The following is a 23,659-nucleotide window of genomic DNA, read 5'->3' on the forward strand; positions in this document are numbered from 1 at the left end:
TACCGAATAAATTATAGCCTTTGAAATATCTAACACATTAATATATGTTCTGTTTGATAAATTATTTGTAATTTTAATGCTTGTGATATTGAATGATTATTATAATCAACACAGGGCACAGGCTTATCCCATACCATATTCTGTATTTCAATTTTGAATTTATATTATAAATTTAGAAGATTAAACGATACCATATAACTAACAATATGGAAGAGCAATAAACATAATGTTCGAGATAATAATATGAAGTCTGATTTACTTACTTACCTATAATTTGTTTGATTTCGATGATTTTCCCCTCAGTAACGTTGTATTTTTGATTATTGTATATAGCTTCTGTAAGTAGAATCTGTTATTTACTTTGGATGTCTCCATAAAAAGTGTGGTAAAATATTCACACAACCGTGATACAACTCTTACATGACGTTTTAAAAAAATCTTCAGCTACGTCCGCTACTCGGTTTTAAACAAAACCATTATGTTACTCTTTGTGCTCTTAATACCACAATGATTAAGCAACGTTGCAGTTTTTATTCATCCTACCCCCGCTTACCCTTCTTTAATGCTGCGTTCAGTACCAAGAAGCGATTTATTTAACCAGAGCGTAAAAACACATTGCTTGTTCTTACCCTCCATAACAAGATCTTTAAAAGGGTAGATATTTTGCAAAAATATCATCGCATTAGCAGAACAATAACGATCCACGGAGATAAGGAAAATATGAAAAGAAATTTCCATCCTCCCGAAATTAGCTATCATTTTTCACAAACTTCACTTAGCCGTAACAAAAAGATTACATTTCGGTTAACGGCAAGACTTATGTCGGACAATTTATTTAGCAATTATCTAACTCAATGGCTAAATTAAGCGGTTGCTATTTCTAGTCAGGAATTTTTTTACTTCATAAATTTTACGTTTCGGAACCTTTAACTATCAAGTATGACATTCCATTCTGTAGCATGCCGACGGTTCTATTGAAACAGCTCTAAAAATAAGCGTGATGTTTAGAACAATATACGCGCCGTTTTCGAGCGTGTGTCGTTCAAGCAAAGCTAGAACGTCAGTCGTGTTACATCAAGCCGCTGGAATACATGAGACAACCGCACAAATCAATTAGTGCAAGTTTCCGAACGCATCCAAACATTCAAATTTGGAACGCCCGTCGGAGACGCGCGGTAAAATTGCGTCATTCCTTGTTTTCATTTTGGATTTCAGCTGTTGTTTATAAATAAACATGAAGGAAAGAAATTATATTACGATCATAGTTATGGTTTTCGTGCCCTATGGTAAGTGTATTTTTTTTTTGTTTTTCGATGTTAAGTCGCCATTTTATACATTAATATAGATATTAATATCAACGGAAAAGTTTAATTATCTATACGTAGGTGTACGTGTGGTATAAATTATAATTAAACTATTTAAGATTGCATGTTATTCCAGTACATATCTAAATTATAACTTCAGTTCACGTTTTGTTTATAACTGCTATTAAATCGTTGATGATTAATTATTACAATTTATAGTGCGCAATACTTTTTTATTCTACATAAATATAAACTTTATATTTGTAATTATAGTTTTTAAGGTTAGATTATTGTAAAACATATGCTAACTTAATTATTAATTTTAATTTATTAGGTAGGTAGTAGTAGTTATTTTATTAAACTACTTAAATTCATTAAAAATTATAATTTAGTTTATTTAAAATATCTATGAAAATAACCTAAATAAAGTTCATAAATTAAATTACCTTCCCATAACATTTTTTGATAGTTAATTAGACATAGTATTACAAAGTTTTAAAACTTAAAAACTCTATAATTATTAATCTAGTAACCTACTTTAATTTTAAATTACTCATAATCGTTATATCAATTCAGACAATTATTCCAAGGGATTTAAATATTAATAAAGTAATTATAAGGTTTATATTAAAGAACTAGCGGTCCGCCCCGGCTTCGCCCGTGGTACCTACATGTTTAAACTATCCTATCTCTCAAGTTGGATCGAACTACACATGGTGTGCGAATTTTATTATAATCAGTTAAGTGGTTTAGGAGTCCATTGAGGACAAACATTGTGACACGAGATTTATATAATATATAATATAATATATAAGATAAGATAAGATGTTACAAATTTATGTATTAGGTACAACGTAGTACAAACAACTTTTAAATTTTAATGGACATTCAAATTGATCTAATATCCTAAAGTTAAAAGAACATTAAATAACTTTTAGCAAAAGCCCATTGGCGTGTTTGATTTTGATTGATATTGCATAAACAAACATCTTCAAGGCTTTGTTGTTTTGAGTAAACATTCTCGTATATTGTTTGAGATATAGGAAAGGTATTTCGGAAAGGGCCATAACTTCATTTAGTTTTAAAGCATTCAAATGCTTTACATTTATAAAGCATTTTTTTAAAGAATATAAAAAATCGAGGGGTGGTCGCGCGTCGGGATCGTTTTTTTTCTATTTTCGTCATGTTTTACGTTACAACTGCTTTGTAAATTCTCGAAAATTATTTAATATGATTAAGCAATAAGTCTCAATGTAATTTAGAAAAGTAAACGTATAAGATTAATATTTATCAAGGATACGTGATATATGATAGTGTGTATCATGTGTTACCGCTCGTATGTGATATTGATCTACATAATATGTCACCTATTCAGCTATATGTTAAAAATAAACCGGATGTTTATTGTAATGCTAATAATAACATTGAAATAAACTTTTATACTATGAATTAAGTGCGTTAAGAGAAATCCAATAATTGATGATTTTTAATAATACTAGCGGTCCGCCCCGGCTTCGCCCGTGGTACATGTTTACGTTTTCTCTACATAAGAACCATCCTCGTACTTCAAGGAATATAATAAAAAAAGAATTATCGAAATCGGTTCAGCCGTTCTCGAGTTATGCGCTTACCAACACATTTTGCGATTCATTTTTATATATAAGAGAAGATTTAGGTATTAATAATTAAATCATACTGAATACATTTTTACTAGGAGATGCATAGTCAGTAAAAACTTTCCATTTTACAAGATTAACTTCTAAATGATAAAGTTCCCGGAGTTCAGTGTTGGCATTTATTTAATTAATTAGTCTAGTCAACTAACATAAAGTCCACATCTATGTTTTCTGACCATAAAGTTCACCAAGAAATAACGTGACAAAGGTACCTAAATGTAGCGTACTTTTTTCACCGCCATAATATATTATTCAATTTTTTACCGATTTAAACTCAGAATAAATCGCAAGAATTACGCTAAGTATATGAAAATTTATCCTAAGTATTAGATGGTAGGAATTAAATAATTACGAATAACAATTCATAACAAAAAGAAATCATGATGCCTCTAACAGTACACTATAAATAAAATCATCACTAATAATGCTCACTCAGTATAGTATTTATAATGATAGTTTGTTTAACGTTTCACCAGAAAATATAATAAACAAAATGCGTTGGAATGTTCAAAATATAAAAATAATAAGTGACTATAGCCATAACCATAGTACATTAATCGAGTCTCGGTCGCCAGCTAGTTGAGCTCGTTAAATCTACAGTGACGGGTCCAATTCCTAAAATTATGAACGTCGCATTATATCATGGCGTTCTAATAAAGGGTTACATGCATCTGTATTGATAAGAGAAACAAATTGAATGTTGCTGATTGATAAGTCTTTGATTAGTGCAAGCTGTTTGGAAGATGAGAAAATAAACATTCCAACGTGGTGAATAATATTATTGACTTTTTTCTCAAGAAATATTATGTGTGGTGTTGCTGGAATATTTAATAGATGAGTACGATCGCGGAAAGAATAAAATCATCTCGATGTATTTTAATTAACAATTCCAGTAATGAATGCAGTTTGCCATTCTCTAACATTAAATTGCAATTTTCACTTTGTTAATGGTCTCATCTTACACACTGATTATAGGAAATGATAAATTGCAAAATAAATATAAACTGCATTTATTGAAACCCCAAGATAAAAAAATAACTTTCTAAAGTCTAAACTAAGACCTAAAGCTGCTATACTTACTCATTTACGTAATTTAGGTACTGCCGATCTGAGTTAAATAAAATGTTTAAGTACTTATTTAATAATACTTTGGAAATTAACCCTAAATTAAGCGCCAGTCTTTCAACCATTACTGTAACTTTCGCAATAGTTTACACCAAATATAACACTACTGGGTAATAATGTATTTATCTCAAAGTTTCAATCTCTGCTTATTCCTAGAGAAATGCATTGTTGCTTTATGAATACGAGTTTAAACTTTGGATGGTTCAGAAATAAACGTTAGCTGCGTTGGTGCGGACTTGAAAACTTAATACTGAAGTCTTTGTTCGAGAAACCGAGATACAAAGTTAATAAAGTTAATGCAAGCTGTTACAAAATGTTTTTGTCATGTCTCTATCTAACTTTCTAGTCAAATTATTAAAAATTGTGACGATTTGCTTTGATAAGATATAGAGAGAAATACATATTATGAAAATGAACCTAATGCCTCGACCGAGGAAAATGACAGAAAACAGCTGCTCGTTTTTGTGGAATCGGCAGAATTTTCAGTTTTAGACATTTTATAAGCTTTTTATTATAATATGGTTAAAAGCTCTACTTTAAATGGAAAATTTACAGTAAAACCTGTTGAATTTTCCAATTTTCCAATAAGGTATATTCTCTAAAGTAAACTGATCAAATCCCAAGGCCATAGTTCACTATTACATAATATAATCTAGTGCAAATTAAGCACCTAATTAGTTTAAAGTACACAGGCGACGATAAACTTATATAACGGGACTAATAACCTAAATTGCCATATAAATAACTTCTAGAGAGCTCGTTCGGTTGTATTATTATGAGAGTTTAATTAGGGCGCGGAGTTTATAAAAGCAAGCTTACATCAAAGGAAAAAAGGCATTTATTACTTGTAAGAATACTGAACAATATGTGGTCGCGATAAATACTCTCTTACAAATATTTTATGATATTTATAAGTCTGTTGGATAGTAGGATGGTAATAATATTATATTAAGTGAAATGAAATGTAATATTACATTTTTATGAGAAGCCGACTTCCTTAACAACAATGAAAAGCAGACTAAAGCAGTTAAATGGTATTGTAACGTTCTATAAATAATTCTCATATAAAAAGTACAATAATTTATCTAATTGAATTTATTTAAGATATTATATTTATGATACAATATTAAATGATTTGATATTGCAAATTAATTTGTACATAGTTCGTCCCAACAAAATTAGGTAGGTATGTACTATGCAAAAGTTTGTTCAGCATATTAGTATAAACATTATATTCTTAGAAGATGTACGTACCATACATAGTTACCATTCACTGTTGATATTCATGCTGTTACATTTCAACTGTGCAATGTCCATGCTAGCTGAATTTCCAAGGTTTCCAAGAATGCCTTGCCTTTGTGTGGCGACTGGTGACACAAATCCCAAATGCACCAACTCAAGCTTCGACACTAAGTATACTAATTTAATATACTAATGCTTCTTGGGAAGAATAATTTACCAAACCTATGATTTAAACCATACGTTAAATTTATAAATATACTAGCGGTCCGCCCCGGCTTCGCCCGTGGTACATATGAAAAATAGATGTTGGCCGATTCTCAGACTTACCCGATATGCACAGAAAATTTCATAAGAATCGGTCCACCCGTTTCGGAGGAGTATGCAGACTAACATTGTGACACGAGAATTTTATATATAAGATTCATGAAATATCATCATTATAAAGACGAGTTTTCCTTGAGGTTTTTCAAAAGCTAGCACTGCGGTAGCTACAACGAAAGCTAGTGAGCTTGTAATAATAAACAACAAATACATTTGTCAAATTAACAATAATAATATGAAAAGGATTTTTTTATTGAGTTTATAAACAACCAACGTGCGATTTATATCTAAATTTACACCTTATTCATGCAAAAATGGATTATTCCCAGTGCATGATTACAGGATATAGTTGATTCCACGTTGATTCTAACCTACGTGAGCTTACATGTATCTGTACTATGTTATAGTATAACGTGGTTATAACAATGTGCTTTCTGGACGGTTATAATACGTAGGTACATAGAATTCCCTCGAAATAGTTTTAGGTGAAGCTTCTCATGAATTGTTGTGTGATGATTAATATGAAATGTCAGTGTATTTCCTTTGTAGATGGTATAATATAGCTTATTGTAGATGTTTTAATATCTTGTTCTTTCATTTAGACAGTTTCCATTTCATCTTGTTATAATGATATTATGAAAAAAAATGTATTGAATAATTTCTCATTTTTACCAAGTTCATAGCAATATCTTTTTATTCAGGAGTAGATTTTATATAAAAATAGACAATGTGATAAAATACACTTTAAGTGATGATTAAGTCTTACCAATTGTCTCATGTATTTTTAGGAAGAATAATTGATATATTTATTTATAGCGTTCTAAATTGCTACACGTGTTTACGTTATTTGCTAAACTGAATATTCCAGTTTTATTTAGATGGACACTGATTAGTGTGTGACTGTACAACTTGATGTACAACAATGTCATATGACAAAGCAGTTAACACCGTTTGTTATGATATTCACAAAGGACAAAATGAAAATGTACTTCCTATGACCCGCTGATCTAGATACAAATAGTATGAGGCTTTGTGATGTAATAATATATACTAATATATTTTTAAAAACCCACTTACAATTCTACTTGTGTAGGTATTACACGTGTTACTGAAGAAGTTTGTAGACTAAGTACTGAAGGAATACGTGTAGATCTTGAAGATTTTGGTTTTTCCGTTTGTCATTAACATCTATCTATCTATATTTTATTAGTATTTTTCCAATTATGAAAAATTTCACTTGTCTCGATAATTAAAAGTCACTATAAATACATACGTGTAAATTGATTGTTACTACTACCGTAGTATATTATTATTAGTCTGTGCTACTACTATTTATTTCATAAAAATGTATAGTGCAGTGTTAAAATATACACCTATATGCAGAAAAAACTAGCTATATGATATTGGGAAGGGTATCGCCCTAAGCCATTTTCAATGTGGTAATTTTTTCACTTGGGAGAAATAACATTAAATCGTATGGACTTCCGAATGCTTTTCCACTAACGAACCGATAATAATAATTCAAGGGGAGGGAAACGCTATTACCAAAGATTCGCTAGAATTCTTTGTTTCGTTTTGTAAGCGGATAATATATTTTAAAGCGCGAGGTGTTGAGTAAACTACATCTTCCTAGTCGGGTACTCGGGAAAGTTTAGTGAGATCTCGTACTTGGCTTTATGTATGGTTTGCTATTACAACTTTTAAACCTAATTTTCTTTATACTATAAATGTTAAATTCAAATATAACATACCGGATAAGGTGGATATTTAACGGCAGATGTTTGAGTTAAATTTAGCTACATGTTTGTCATAGTTTACATGTAGGTATGGATCGTTTACAAATCGCATCAAGTCAGGCTGGCTATTAATAAGAAATTGAGAAAGTTTGTATAAATTTAACTCTATGTTATGGACAACTTCACATTATTTATATGATTTATTTATACCAAGTAAGCTGCAGTATAAATATTTATTATTAACTATGTAAATCTATCATAAGTAGGTGTGTCTCAATTTATTTAATTTAATTTTGCGAAACTTCAATTTATATCAAACACAAGCAAATTCCTGGTAGTTAAGCTCATTGGACGTGGCACTTTTTCATTCAATACCTAATGTAGCTAATCATTCTGGCCTTGTAAGACGCTAGACAATTTATTTGCGGGCAAAATATATTTCGCAAGATTATAAGACAGCTGCATTAATTCAAGACGTCGTAAAAACGAAGTCCTTGAAAAATCCTTTGTTACGGGAACACTTGATATAGGTATGATGTCAGTCCATGACATCTTAAAATCATTTGTCAGATTTGCATTTGGCTCATGTTACAGTCTACATACTGATCTATTTAATACGTCTAGAAATCTTAAAGGTGAGTCACCAAGTTCATGCATCATATTATTTCATTATGTCCAATTGTTACGTCCTTTAACTTGAAACACTATTCAGAGGTAGAAGTTTAAGCATCTTAAGGCATTAACAGTCTAAAGTACTCCGTGAATAAGAACCAAGCTTAGTAAGCCTCTTAAAAATGTTTGAGGAACGTAAGCCGCATAAAATACTTTAAAAATAACTATGGAAAATTGTTCATCTGAGATGTTCTTGTTATATAACCAGTTTTCAAGGCTAGTGTTTTTGTAGAAATTAAATAATAATATCTAATAATAATCAGTAGTCTGGTAGGTATACATTATCTAGATAAACATTAATTTTCATTGCTCAGTTAGGATTTGAAAAACGAAATAAGAAACTAGAAACTGTTTACATTATTATATCATGAAACTAAAAGCTAATAAAAGCAATAATAGAAAATAATATTTTTCATATTACTCATCATAATAAAACTCAACTATATTTACCGGTTTGCGTAAGCGTCCACAGCTACAGTTTAAATCTTTGACCTATTTTTGCTAATTTGGACTCTCTTTATTATTTTATTGAATGTACGATATGGAACAGTGTGCTACTGTAGAAAAAGGAAGAGCTAAATTGTTGAAGTTGTTTTGAGCCAATATTTTTAGAAGGTAGTTAAATAAAACATGAAATTATCTATATCACGTCAAATTCGACTGAAAAAATTTGAAAATAATTTGGAAAATCCAAAAGTGCACATAATTTTTTTTTAATAAATATTTATTAATTATTATTTTTGTTTATTTAATAACAATTAAACCACATCGAATCAGAACCTGAAAAATGAAAGGGTTCTATTCCTGAGCATACTCAAGCGTAAGAGGAAAAAAAAGACTCGATTAGTAAAGTATTTCGGTCGCTATCGTGTTAACAAGAAAAAGGATCCGCACATACAGACACACGGACGTCCAAGACCACAGACATGTATCAAGATAGACTAAGCGAGTGTATGTACTTCCCGTGTCCAAACTAAGATTATGAAACTTACTTGACGCTGGCCTACACTCAGTCCGCGCTTGCAGTTCGCCAAGGAAAGACGTGAAGCTGAATAAAGTAAAATGCCGAATTACGCCGTTATAAACTGTAGAAACTCCACAGCTGTTAGTGGCCGAGTTAGCAGAGATGTTTCCTTCCACCGGTAAGTAATTTTCTAATCAGAATATGCACTATTTATTTTAAAATCAAATAAAGAATATCTGTGGAAAACGATCGTGACAAACACGGATACCAAATCATACGAAATGATTCAGAATACATTGCGGCTTTTACTTGGCACGGTAAAGATCGAGTCGTATGATAACAAGCAATGAATAGCGTCTTCTCATTTTTCTGTTCTCATTTTTCTGTCCAATTTTGTGGTTAGTGATGTTCATTTGATGCAACAGTTCTCGATTCTAATCGATTTTATAATCGAACAGAAAAATAATAATTTGAAGGAGCAATTTTTCAGAAAAAAAGGCATAGATTTTTTTTGTCAAAACTCCTTATTGCTTAGACTATGTTTGTTTTTTCAGTTTTCCAAGTAACCCGAACATAAAAGAAAAATGGATTGATGCAACGGGACATAAAGATTGATTGATTGACAGTTTCATTACTTTCTTTCGATGGCCTCTCTAGTACGTAGTACACGGTAACTCAATGGGCATATGTAAGAAAAAGCTAAAACACATTAGTTTACTTGTTAGAATATTAAAAGGTTTATAAATTTATTTTATCATTCCTCTGTCTATGGTAATTATCATTTTTCTGTCTTGAATTGATTTAGTAATCAATTACGATTCATTTATTTAATTACCTCTTAGACATAGATCTAGTTTGATCTGATTTCTTTCGATTTACTTCGATGGGATAGGACGATACTAGAATCGCCGCGCGAGTGGCGTCCTAATCGATTTAGCGTAAAATGAAATTACCATCACTAAAAAGCGCTCGTGACGTCATAACGCGTCAAGGTCAGTACAAAAAATATGACACGCTTGGTTTTCATACAGATCGCGGTACTTGCGTAGTCTATCTATGTCTGTGTCCAAGACAGAACTTTTTTAAACTGTTTTTTACCTAGTTTAAATAGCAAAAATGACATCAAAAATATCATGAACGTTAAAAATAGTGTTTTTTCTTAATATGTGTGTGTATGTATTATCTTACAAGTGCAATGTATGATTAATGATACATAAAGACATTTTAAGTTTGAAAAATCAGTTGTTTTGCGCGAAGTGACAGTAGTACCCACCTCAACGCTTCGCTTATGAGGCGTGCAAAAAAATAGCGTGTCAGAAGTGAAACTTCTTTAGCAAGATTATAAGATACCAAAATCGTCGCTATATTCCATGACGTGACGGTATTGCCATTCAGACGCGACCATGAAACTTTACAATGTGCTTTGAAGTTTCGCTTCAAAGATCATAAACTTGTGGTATTTTGTGATCAAAAGTGTATAAAATATCTACCTACCTATTCCTAGAACACAAAGTGATACCTACCTTATACCTATACAGCTTTTGTTATGTAAACGCTAAAATTTTCTCTCTACACACTCTTGTGGAAAATACCAAACTTTTTTACCAAATGGCATTGAAGTAAAACTGTATTTTTTGCTTTACCACTACGATTCGATACTTATAGTTCTTTGTTTCTAAAAGATCAAACATTTCGTTTTTTGTTTCATCTTTCATAACGATGTAAACACGACACTCATCATTTTTAAATACCGCTACTTTTGTACTCTTTCATGACTGTTCATCTGTTCATACTAGGTACACACTACCTACACATTAAAACTAAAATAGGTGTTACCGAAGTACCTATTTCAAAAGTATGTGGTCCTCGGTAGCTATAACATTTGTGACTTATTATGTCTATTTCGTAGACATCTGCTTGAATCTGCTATTTGATTGAATGACTAGCCAGTTCATTGAATGACGATATTTAATTGACACGATAGGTACCTACGCGTAATAAACAAAATAATGTACATCCTTTGTTACCTACCCGTTTGACTGAAATATAAGAATTATCCTCAATATTAAGTATCTATTTTTACTTATGGGGTGGCCAATCAATGAATTCCAACGAATTTCTTTTGGGACCCCACATAAACTTCGTATCCATTAGATGTCTGTCAAGATTGAGATAATGCGATTTTCGTCATTGGAACTAATTTGATAGAGTGGATTCTTTCTGTCTTCGCTGATTAGACGTTAAATAAACCATAGACTAATTGGTACTTAATAGTTATACTAATGGTATGTGGAATTTTATTTTATGTCGACAGAAGGAAATAATACATATCATATCTACTTGTAATCTTCCGCAATAATAAATAAGGATATTGTATTTATGTATGATGTAAAATATATTATAATCAATATTATTATTGAATAACCATTCACTCGTTGTCAATAATCCAGCTAAAATTGCCAGAGACGGATTCATTCAATCTCATAAATTAAGCATTTTTCGCTCGCGTATTTCATGCATAAATCCATAATCAATAATGCTTCCATTTTGAAAAGTATCTAGATACGTCCATTCCTAATAATAGCTAGCTATCTAAGAATATAAACTATAGTTACCACATGCCTACAGAAGCTATACAAACGAGTTAATATGTAACATCAAGGTGCTGTAAATTCGCTGAATAAATCTTGCTTTATGTATTCCAAAGATCACCTATTTATCTCATCAATCTTGCAACGTGAGTCGAACGATAAATTAGTTTAAACAAAACTTCAGGATGCCGCCACTCGGGAGATTCATATTGCGATCTCGACAACTTTTGTGAAACTTAAATAAGATTCGCCATGAACAAATTTCCCTCCATCTTTCATTTAGCTTCTAAAATTACTGAGTTATCTGACTCAGTGAGTTAAACAAATTCTTCGGGTTGGTTGGGACATTTTAAATAATCTAATAATCGTGGTCTTCTTATAGACCTTCGAGTTTATACCTATTTAGATACCATATAACAATATACGTATGTAAATTTTAGAGTAAAAGCTGTATTTAATAATCGATTAATCTTCTAATCAATTTTGATTGATCGATTCAATTCCTATGCTAACCCACGCATAAAAAAAGTTCAAAAATAAATACCATTTTTAAACTGACAACTAAAAAAAACATATTTCATTTCAGTGTGCTTCGCGTGTTTCACTGATAATCAGGAATATGAATACAGACTCAAAACAGGAAGCACATTTTATATGGAGTGTCGTTGCGAACAACCAACCAGCTCAAGGATAATGTTACAATGGCTCGATACACACGATCAGACAATCGAACCTTCGGGGTAATACAAGTTATTTTCTCCTTATCCGCAATTATATCTACTACCTACTCATAACTTCTGTAGATTGAATGTTGAGGACGATAGAATTTCTTATAAAATAAATATGGAATGTGGGTGCTGAACTACATTTTTTCTGATTTACTTTTAATGTTTTTTTAATACCTGAAAAAAAAATATGCCTATATCTATGACTATATCTTAACTGGGGCAATTTTATGCAATTTCAGTCTCATACTCTTCACAAATTTCTGTAATACTACTAATGTTATAAACAATAATTAATATGGCTATGGATCGATCTAGTGGCGTCCTACTAGATCGATCCCATAAAAATAAACAATCCTCTTTAGTGGAGTTTTGATTTGGTCACTCCAGCAATAATTATGGATTGGATCTATAACTGTAATATTTGTGTTATTCTTAAATAATTATTTCCACAAGACCAGGTACAAAATCGAACGTGTACACGGAGTGGTGGGACGAAGTGACCTACAGCCTTTACATCACGAACATAAGCAAATCCATATCTGGTAACTACAAGTGCGTGACTGATTACAACGGCCAGATACACTATCATACATATGACGTCGAAGCATATGGTGCGTAAAGCATATAGTTAATTACCCGATATATGATACTGGTAATTAATAATAATTATGATGTTATAGATCCACCGTACTTTGTTAACACGAAGGAAGCGCAGTATGTAGTTAGTGGGTCTGATGCGCTTATCAATTGCGAAGCTAGAGGCGAGACGGACCCGTTGATTACCTGGCACAAAGATGGGAGTGAACCTATTGAGGTGAGAATTGGAAATAAATTTAGATCACTCATAGAATTTTTAGCTTTTAGGACATACTATTGAATTAGAAGTGTTTTATTTTGCGTTTCACCTTCTAAATCTAAAGCAAATTTAATTAATTGTAATTTAGATTTGTAAACGAAAATAAATTAGAAAACGATTGTGATAGCATTATAGGGATTTCGTATTTTAATTAAAACATTAGCAGATAAATAATTTTAAAGAAAATATTATGCATAAAGCCAAAAAATACATTATAAATAATAGTAAGGAAATACAATCATAACATAATATTTTGATACATAACAATTTCCCTTGTAATTATTACTACTAATAAACTTATGAACTGTTCCCAACTTGAAAGTTGAAACATTAAATAAATATTGAATGAAAATACTCGCAATTGGATTTACAATTGAATTCTTAAAAGTTCATTGGGAGATAAATTTGAATGTTTTGAAGTCGTTAATTCTGTAGCTACACTCCAGGCTGTATTCGAACAATATATAGATTTATTCAAGGTGTTATTTTATTATATAATATTCAACAAATGACACTTATAACATATAGGTACATTACGACATCGATTTTCAACAACCATAACTTTTTTAAATTATTAGATCATATTGATTATGACGATTGACTATTTAAAATTATTGTTTTATGTACATTTTAGATAACAGATGATAGCAAATATGAAATATCTGGACTTGGCTTACTAATTCGTAATATAACCGATGAAGATACAGGAGTTTATAAATGTACAGCAAATGATTTTGAGACAGGTGAAGAAGTCAATATTGATATCAAAGTTGAGGTATGAGGTGACTCGCTTAATCTTTTTTCAGTGTTCAGAAAATTGTAACGATATTATTATTTCATTTCCATGGTAAATTTTCAATTTGTAGTTGCATAATGGACATTCTTTTTGTATTATAGTTTAAGTTACGAAGATGATCTTAAATCCTTATGATCTAAAAATGTTAGTTAAACTGGAAATACTATCATTTACCATTATACTGAAGTTCGCGATCGAAATACATCACTTATACTAAGACTTTCTCATATTAAAGAAACTATAAGTAATTATATAGTATTTAATTATTTTAAGGTAATAACAAAGCCAGAAATTGAAGAAGTAACCGCTATACCAGATAATGTAGCATACGAAGGAGCATCCATTGCGATGGACTGTAGCGCTCATGGGATACCACCACCGGAATACACTTGGAAAAAAGTTTCCAAAAATGTGAGATTTTATTCTAAAACTAGCTTCCGCCCACGATTTTGTACGTGCATCCCCGTTTTTCTCCGTTCCCGCAAGAATTTCGGGAAATCCTTTCTTAGCGGATGCCTACGTCCTAACATCTACCTGCATGCCAAATTTCAGCCCGATACGTCCAGTGGTTTGGGCTGTGCGTTGATAGATCACTATATCAGTCACCTTGAGTTTTATAGACTTGTGTTCTTAATGATGTGAGATTTTCTAAAACACTTCAAATTTTGTGATGGTTTAAATTGTCTTTGGTTCTAACTTTATTCTTGTTCTTGATTATATACGTGTAATACTGAGAAGGAATAATTTGCCAAAGGCAAACATAATCCAAGGAGAAACATTTTAATAAGTAGATACCTAGAAATAATATGAATAACATTTTCATAACCCGAAAAACCTAAACGTCCGTCGAAATATAAAAATAATTTATTTTCAGGATAACGGATCAAAAACAAATTATGAACAAGTTTTTAATAGAATTGTGTTTGAAAATATAACAGCAAGTGATAGAGGTATTTACGAGTGTATAGCTTCGAATAGTGCTGGAAGCGTCTCGAAGCAGATTGAACTGAAGGTAGGCAAGAAAAAGTATTTTTTTATAGTTTATGTTTTTATGTACGTACGCAAATAATTAGAAGTTAAAGAATTTAATTGATTTAAAACATAATTTATTCTAAAATTTACGTAAACGTAAATATTATTTGCATAATCTATACTAATATTATAATGCTGAAGAGTTTGTTTGTTTGTTTGAACGCGCTAATCTCGGGAACTACTGGTCCGATTTGAAAAATTCTTTCGGAGTTAGATAGCCCATTTATCGAGGAAGGCTATAGGCTATCATCACGCTAAGACCAACAGGAGTGGAGCACTGCAGGTAAAACCGCAGGGAACAGCTAGTTTATTCGAAAAGTTACGTAAACATAAATATTATTTGCATTTTATGAAAAATCTATTGGGCTGTAAGTAATAAATTAATAGAGTATAGTGGAGCGCATGTTTATTTTTTTTTATTTATTCGAAAATTACTTAGTAATCAGGAATTGGAATTTATTAAAAATAACTCTTGTAAGTACTATATGTTTTAGGTTCTTGTGCCACCTACAATAACTCAGTTTAGTAATATAACAGCTATAGAAGACGGTACAATACAAATAGTGTGTAAAGCTACAGGGATTCCGATCCCCAAAATTAATATATTGTTTTTAAATGAAGAAACCGATGACCACAGGTAATAAATAATAATTATCTACTGTGTTAATAAACCTCTATTTTAAACATAATATTAGTTTCCTAGTTTGAAATGAGACTTATATAGGGTAAAAGTGGGATAGATGCCGCACTAGGATAGATGCCCCATTTTCAAAAAACCTCACTTCCCAGAGTCCTGACTACGAATTAATGATTTAAATAGGAGCTCCTATCACCCCGCACCTCGTGTACGCATGAGCTGTTGTTTGGTGAAGACGTGTTTCGCTAGTGCGTGTTATAATATCGGCGGCGAACTTCACGAACACGTTAAAATTTAAAAAGGTTGATATTTGCCTTTGCATAACTTTATAAGTATTAATAAATTTCACTATATTTCTTATTATGTCTATACACTGGTTCATTAAGTACAAATCTAAGTGAAAATAGTGGCTCTTTTGTTTTTATTTAATAAAAAAACTACTGGGGCAGCTATCCTTATCAAAAAGGATAGTTGCCCCTTTTTTTTCGAGGGATAGATGCCCTTAGGGGCCTCTAAGGGCATCTATCCCTCAATACATATGTACATGTTAGTATCGATAATCACAGGTACTGTTTATATTTTTACCTGATTGCGTCAGAGGTTTTCTCTATGTTAACCGATTTTACTCGTTTAATTTGCTTTTTTTTTTATTATGTTTACTTACTTATTAATGATCTGCCCTTATACTGATTGTAGGAGAACCACGCCACGAAAATACAAAAGAAAAGAAGGAGTGCGAGCGCAAGTATATTCTTGGACAACAGAACAACTATGTGAACTTGACATTTGCTGGTTTATCATATTAATTTTATTAGATTTCGCGTTTATAGAGTATGTCAGGCATCTATCCCACTCTGCAGGCATCTATCCTCCTTAGTATTTTCATGGTGGGGCAACTATCCAACTAGGTAGGCATCTATCCTCAAAAAAGGTGTTCTACAAAAATATTTATTACACATTATCTATAAATGATAGGATTAAAAATATATATAGTAATTCAAAACAGATAATTAACCTAGCTATATTCATACAAAGTGTTCGTATAAGATTCATGTTTTTTAAATTATGAGGCTATTTCAATAAGTGGGGCATCTATCCCACTTTTACCCTAATATATACTTATCTTCTTCTACCCTCATTTATTTGTTATAATTTTTTGACATTATATTATATTTTATTTACGTATTCATATTCTATGATATATTACTTGAAATGCTATATTGTTTTTCTCTAATTATTTCTAAAAAAAATACGTGATTACAAATAAAATTTGAATTATTTATCTGCTTTTCAGTATAGTGTGGGACAGCAAAAACATAAGTGACACTGAAATTGAATTTTATTTATCATTTCTTCGCGTTAATAGACAACATGAGGGTAGTTACATTTGTAACGCAACTAATGAAGGTAAGGTAAACTCTATTGTAAATTGTAATGGTTTTTTTTACGAATGTAGGGTCTTTCATATTTTATAGTTTTAAATAAAGTGTGTTTTTACATACATTTGGTTTAGCCTTGCTGACATTGTTTCAGTATTTTTGTTTTGAATAGGTGATTTTTTCAGTTCTTATATTTTAATGTCTTATTCATATTGATTCTATATAATATCATATTATAATTTTTTTTGTAAAAGTAAGGAAATAATGCTCAATTATATGATTATTATTCATATAGATTACCTGTGTTGATCACCTATGCTTAAAAATATATAAATTGTGAATATTTGAAGAGTTCGTTCGTTTTAACTAATATTCAGCTTTGATAATGTTATTTACCGAAGTTAAATCCAACATAATTAATGTCTGTATGTAATAATTAATGTTATATGGTATTTTGTTTATAGTGGAATCCGTGACCTCTGAAATGCATATGTCAGTGCTATACAAACCATACTTCAGTAAGCCAACAGTCAACGTGTGGGGTTGGGATTCAAATCCAGTCAATTTAACTTGCGACTATGAAAGTAATCCACCTTCTAATATTACTTGGAGGTAAGACTATTTTCAGTACAAAAAAATTAACATTACATATTATATGGCAAGATTTTTATTTGGTTCAATATTTTTAGCTTTAATTTTTTGTTGTTTTGTTTTTAGTAGAAAAATGCTTGGAATTGCAATAATAACACAACAAAATATGACATTCAAAATATTGCAGGCTATATTCAATAATACTATGGTATTCGTGCCATAAAAAAAATATATAGTATAATTATACATAAACCCAAAATTTAGAAAGATTACCTTAAACTTATTCACATTTAAATTACTTATTAACTAATACATACTTACTACATAATATTATATTTATTTACCAGGTATCAAGGAAGCAACATATCAACGAATGTGCAATTAGAAATAAATAGGAGAATAATAGAAAATGAAAATAAAGTCCCCGTTGATTTCAACAACGAAACAATGTATGGTATTTATGAATGTACTGCTATAAATGATTATGGAGAAGCTAAAAAGATTATTGTATTTTTGGAGGGATTTCCACCACCGCCTATAAGAAATGTAAGTGCAGTTAAAATAGTGTAGAGTTTTTTCTGTTGTCATATTTTGATGAGCTTTAAAAATAATTGAGTATATTGCGGTGATTTGATTCTTATTACAATTCAAATTAACTTATAGAGTTAAGTATTAAGTTATTTATTTCCTACTGATGACTTTATTGCATCTTATATTATGTAGGTACTATAATATTGTCATTTATCAATTTAGCTATTTTAAGTACTATAAAACATTCAATATTTACCCCCTATTTTTAGGTAACAGTACAAAACGTTACATCTACCTCCGTGACCTTTTCAATCGAAGGTCCAGAAGAAATTCCTGGACCAAATGTGATAGGATTCACATCGGAATACGATCTCGCTGAAAACTATAACATAACAAATATTCACGTTAATCGTACTTGGGCTGTTGGAAATTTGTATAGAATAAATAAATTAAAACCGAATAGTAGTTATTTGATAAAATTTGCAGCTGTTAACGATGTAGGCGCGGGCGCTTGGAGTGATAGCGTTGAATTTAATACGCTAGAGAAGTAAGTATATTTTTTATTTCAAGTAGTTTTTATCTATTTCATTTCTTAAGTAAAGATTAAATATTCTATTTTTAAAGGGATAAATTGATGTTATGTTTTTAAATTCTTTTGATTTTTTGAGCTAAGGTATGGTTAGTGGTTACCTATTATGAATTAAAATTGCCACCTTCGATATTTTAAGTGTTCTATAAAATTTTATAAAAAAATGTAAAAATAGGTACCTACCATTTCAAATACCTTAGATACATTAAGAACTTAACCACGTGTTAAGTGAATCATATGCCTAATTAATTATATTATTAGTCATTGATCTAATAATTAATGAGCCGTATATTATGTGGTTTGAACACATGTGTTCAAAATAACATTATAACAGATTATTTTGTACCTACTTCATCTTATGATCATAAATCTATTGTTTGTTGCCTTATTGTACTAAATTTATAGCATTAAAGTAGGTATGCATACGTAAATAATTAACACGTTTTATAATCAAAGAATTGTATTATTTGAAGAAGTTTGTAAATGAACATTAAATAAAAGAGCGTGTGTACCGAGCACACGTGTCAGAAGTGAAACTTCTTTGGCAAGATTCAAAGATACCAAAATCGTCGCCTAAATTCATATATAATAATATATTTTCACCTTAAAAAATTTAAGTTACAAAGTATCTATTGCTTCCCTTAACGAAAAATTTGAAAGAATCATATTATAAAACATTGACTTTAGTAAAAGCACAGCTTGTTAGATTTCGCTAACTTTCGTCTCAACTTTTAGATCAACTCCCGAAGAACCAATATGGGAAACGGATTTAGACTCAATAAATGAAGGAATTCTTAAATGGAGGAAATCGGATGATACAGACGAACAAATCGAATTCTACTATATAAGATACTGCCCGGTAATATAATAAAATAAACATAATTTTCACTGTGGTTTTAGAAAAATATTAGTTCAAGTAAATTTCACAACAAACTTTCAAAAACATTATGAATAATGTGTTATTGTTGTATTCTGATCAATATTTTTCTGTTTTTTTTTTTATAACAGTCTTCAAAATTTCTTTACAAACAAAACAAATAAAGTTTAGTAATATTTAAAGAACAGCAAAAATTCAATCACGAGGCGGGATTCGAGCTTTCTCCATAGTCCATACTGGTTTAAAAGACGCGGGTTAAAAAAATCTATTGTTTAACAATTGCTCGATTATAAAAGAATTTGAATATTATAAAACTAAAATTTATCGAATAATTAAAGTTACTTATTATTTTCTAGGTTTTGGATCTCGTAGTACAATATGAGTTATGTAACTTAGAAATAATTGAACCAACGACTCAATTTGATTTAAATAAATTGGAGTCAAATACAACTTATTATTTTGAACTGGTAGCTCATAATTCTCTAGGAAATTCTACCGTCGCATCAAATTATATAACATCACCAGGTAAGAAAGAGTTTAATAATACTTACTTATATATGGAAAATATTGTCATTTCTAGATATTTAATTCATATCATAAAATGTGAGCACAAAATTATTACCCGCTGACGTAAAAGACAATAAAATTTTTGATGAATGGTAATTTTCAGCAGCTGTTAGATACGTAATTAGAATCATATGTGAATCAATTTCATTTTATATTCTATTTTGATTGTACGACTACTTCTCAAATATTATGATATAGTATTTTTGATTTATCAATTATTCCTTCACCTATTTTAAGTTACCTACTTGAATTATTTATTGTAAGTCCTTTTATGGAAGATAAAGCTCATTTGAAAAAGTTAAATCACTCTATTAAATTTATCTTATTCTAAAAATATTATACAGATTTCAATATCTAAAGAAATACACATTACTATATTAGTTTTCATTATTTTACATTCATGTTTGTTTCGCTTTTAATTTATATTATTAAAGTGAAACTTTTATTATATCGTCTCAAATTTTTTGGTCTGTGTAGCGCATGTCGCGTGTATCGCGGCTGCCGAGTAGGTATACCTACTCGGCAGCCGACCGTCACGCGACATGCGCTACACAAAGCAGTGTTCGGAACCGTTCGAACAGTTTCACTTTTACCGTGGTTTCATAAAACCACACAACATTTTTTTTATTTTTATTTCGTAGTAAAAGAGCCATCAACGTTATCAGCAGCAGCGATACTAGGAATAGTAGTAGTTATAGTGTTCTTGGTGTTATTGTTATTAGACTTTATTCTTTTGTTGTGGCGAAAACAAGGAATCATAGCCAGTTGTGTGAATAAGAAGAAAAAGGATAAAAAAGTCGATAAATTAGATGAGCGGTAAGTTATTACATATAAACATTTACACTGAAATTATTGTTAACAATACACAATGCTAAAAGATACAAGATTTAGATATAAGACTATGAGGGTTAGTGAACTACAAAATGAGAGTACGTACCTACATATTATCTATACTAATATTATAAAGCTGAAGAGTTTGTTTGTTTGTTTGTTTGAACGCGCTAATCTCGGGAACTACTGGTCCGATTTGAAAAATTCTTTCGGTGTTAGATAGCCCATTTATCGAGGAAGGTTATAGGCTATATATCATCACGCTACGACAAACAGGAGTGGAGCCACGGGAGTGAAACCGCGCGGAGCAGCTAGTTATATTATGTATTTCATAGTTCACTAACCAGATAATGTAGGTATATTTAGCAGTTCCATCAAGAATACGCTCGGTACTTAACACATAATCTTCATTTGATTTAGTACTTATCGAAACTGCATAATAAACACAGAAACTCTACCAATCGCCTAGCCTTATCTACGTTCTACTGCTACAAGTCGTATACTTCTATTAAAGTCTCCAAAAATAAATTAATATTCTCATATCATAATATCTTCCTTGTACAAACACCGATCAAATATATTTTTTATACGTAGATATCCAATATACATTTACAATCTTTATATTATTAGATGTTCCATCATAATCGTGATAAATTTGACGTCAAGCATTTATTTGCGTGATACTTACTTCCTATTAGGAAGGTATTTTTACGTTATAACGTTGCAAAATATATAATTATTTACGTTATGTACGCTTATTATACAGGTCTTCGTTATTATATATTTTATAAATTGGTACACGGTCGATAAACTATAGGTAATGATATGATATAGTGACTCGTAAAAATATTTCAGTCGATGATGAAATAAAATTTACGAAATATAAAAGTAAATTGTGTTTCCCCATTTCATAAAAGAGAGCCTTTCCAGTTTCAAAGTTACAAATCAAATTATATCGAATTGAATAGGTTAGATAAGATATGAAAATTAATTTATATGGATTCAAATTAAAATATATTTTAATTAAAACGTTTCCTTTTATTGTCATGAAACAAATTTGTGTGTATTTTCCAACAAGTTTCCTAGAATTGGTAACGAGGATTCAGTTCTTCGAATATTTCATAAAGTGAAATATAGGAAAATACATGTTTAAATTACTAAATAAATATTTGATCTTTTTATGAATTTGTTAACCAGTCGGAATAAGTATTAATTGAATTTTATTACAATTTACAAAATCACTTCTAAAAATCTGGCAGAGATTGTCGAAAAGGTCATTTAGATGAGACTTCATTCATCGTCTGAATAAAATGATACATTGCAAATTAAAATTAACGCAAATGTACCTTGTCCCCTGAAGATAATTATCGTTTTATATAGGTACTTATCTATCAATACGTTCAAGAACTAATCAGTAATCACTCTACAATAAAGCCCTTGTATATAGATTTGGATCAGAAATTCTATGGAATTTTATATCTCAACCCGCCAGTGTCTAAGCTTAAAATATATAAAAAATATATCTCCGTAAAAAATAATTAATCGCACTACGACAAGCTTTTGGTACAAAACGACGACCTTGTTCCCTTTAGTCCGTGGTTGTGTTTGAACAAACGGCTTAGCTGAAACTAGAACCTAACAACAACACACGTGTCAACTCTGTTAAAATTCAACTTGATGGAACTGCTAAAGTAAAACACGTACATACGTACGATTTTATCTACCTACTACATTCTAATTTAGGATAAAAAATACAACTGGACAGCTTATTTGGATCATGCTACAACCATCACCTTTTCTTAGTATTTCCAAAAGAGAGAAACAAAGTACTTATAGCAATTTCCTTGAATATTACACAAAAAAATCATGGTTTGACTGAAAATTCAGAAACGAGTCACAGCATTAATACCTACTCTTATAATTAACGATGAAATAAATTCAATTCCAATTTGTCGTCCAAAATAAGCACATTATATCATTACACCCTAGAAATGGCAGATTTAAAAATTGTATCATTATGAAAGTATTTTATAAGCGTAAAATAACGAAGCCACTTAACCTTCATTAATTCAAAGTAAAGATGATTTTAAGAGCGTTTTATTTTAGCGATAAAAAGGGTCTTCTGCGAGACAACGCTGAGTCAACAGAAGGTAAGAGGCCAGCCAACGGTCACAAAGAATACGAATATAATAAAACTACAGGAGTCATAACTGGGAAACATTCTGCCGTATAGCTTTTATTATATTTGTATACCTATTATTTTAGCGTTAAACTATGTAAGATAAGCTCTAAGAGATTGTTACTTTTCAGTATTTAAAAATTATAAATTATTTGGATTACATAAATGACTTATTGACTATTTTATAAAAATATATATTTTTATAGCTTTATTTTCAATGTGTATGTAATTTGTTGATAATAAAGATTTAATATAATATTGTATAAATAAATAAGTGTACATAAGTATTATTACATATCTGTACCTATTACATTTATTATGTTTATTTAAAATTCTAAGAATTGTTTAATGTTATTCGTAAATCTAATGCTTTAAGAACGTGTTGTTAATACCAAAGATTTTAAGAATTATATTAAAGACCTATCTTTAAAGCGA

At 30.3% G+C, this 23,659-nt stretch overlaps 1 protein-coding gene across 1 annotated transcript; it reads left to right on the plus strand.

Moving 5' to 3' along the window:
- The first annotated feature begins 1,058 nt into the window (after positions 1-1,058).
- Positions 1,059-23,659, plus strand: LOC149906988 (fasciclin-2-like). The gene is made up of 16 exons (XM_090104043.1): positions 1,059-1,286; positions 12,218-12,371; positions 12,813-12,970; positions 13,040-13,173; positions 13,850-13,990; positions 14,285-14,422; positions 14,886-15,023; positions 15,538-15,680; positions 16,975-17,087; positions 17,524-17,671; positions 17,998-18,196; positions 18,451-18,728; positions 19,506-19,629; positions 20,004-20,172; positions 20,856-21,030; positions 23,152-23,659. Exons 1-16 carry the CDS (start codon positions 1,235-1,237, stop codon positions 23,276-23,278), a joined length of 2,391 nt encoding a protein of 796 aa, XP_089960169.1. The 5' UTR covers positions 1,059-1,234; the 3' UTR covers positions 23,279-23,659.

This window comes from Colias eurytheme, chromosome 7 (assembly GCF_061535395.1).
Source record: "Colias eurytheme isolate Ceu_HAF_F1 chromosome 7, ilColEury1 Martin Lab GWU primary, whole genome shotgun sequence".
Taxonomy (NCBI): domain Eukaryota; kingdom Metazoa; phylum Arthropoda; class Insecta; order Lepidoptera; family Pieridae; genus Colias; species Colias eurytheme.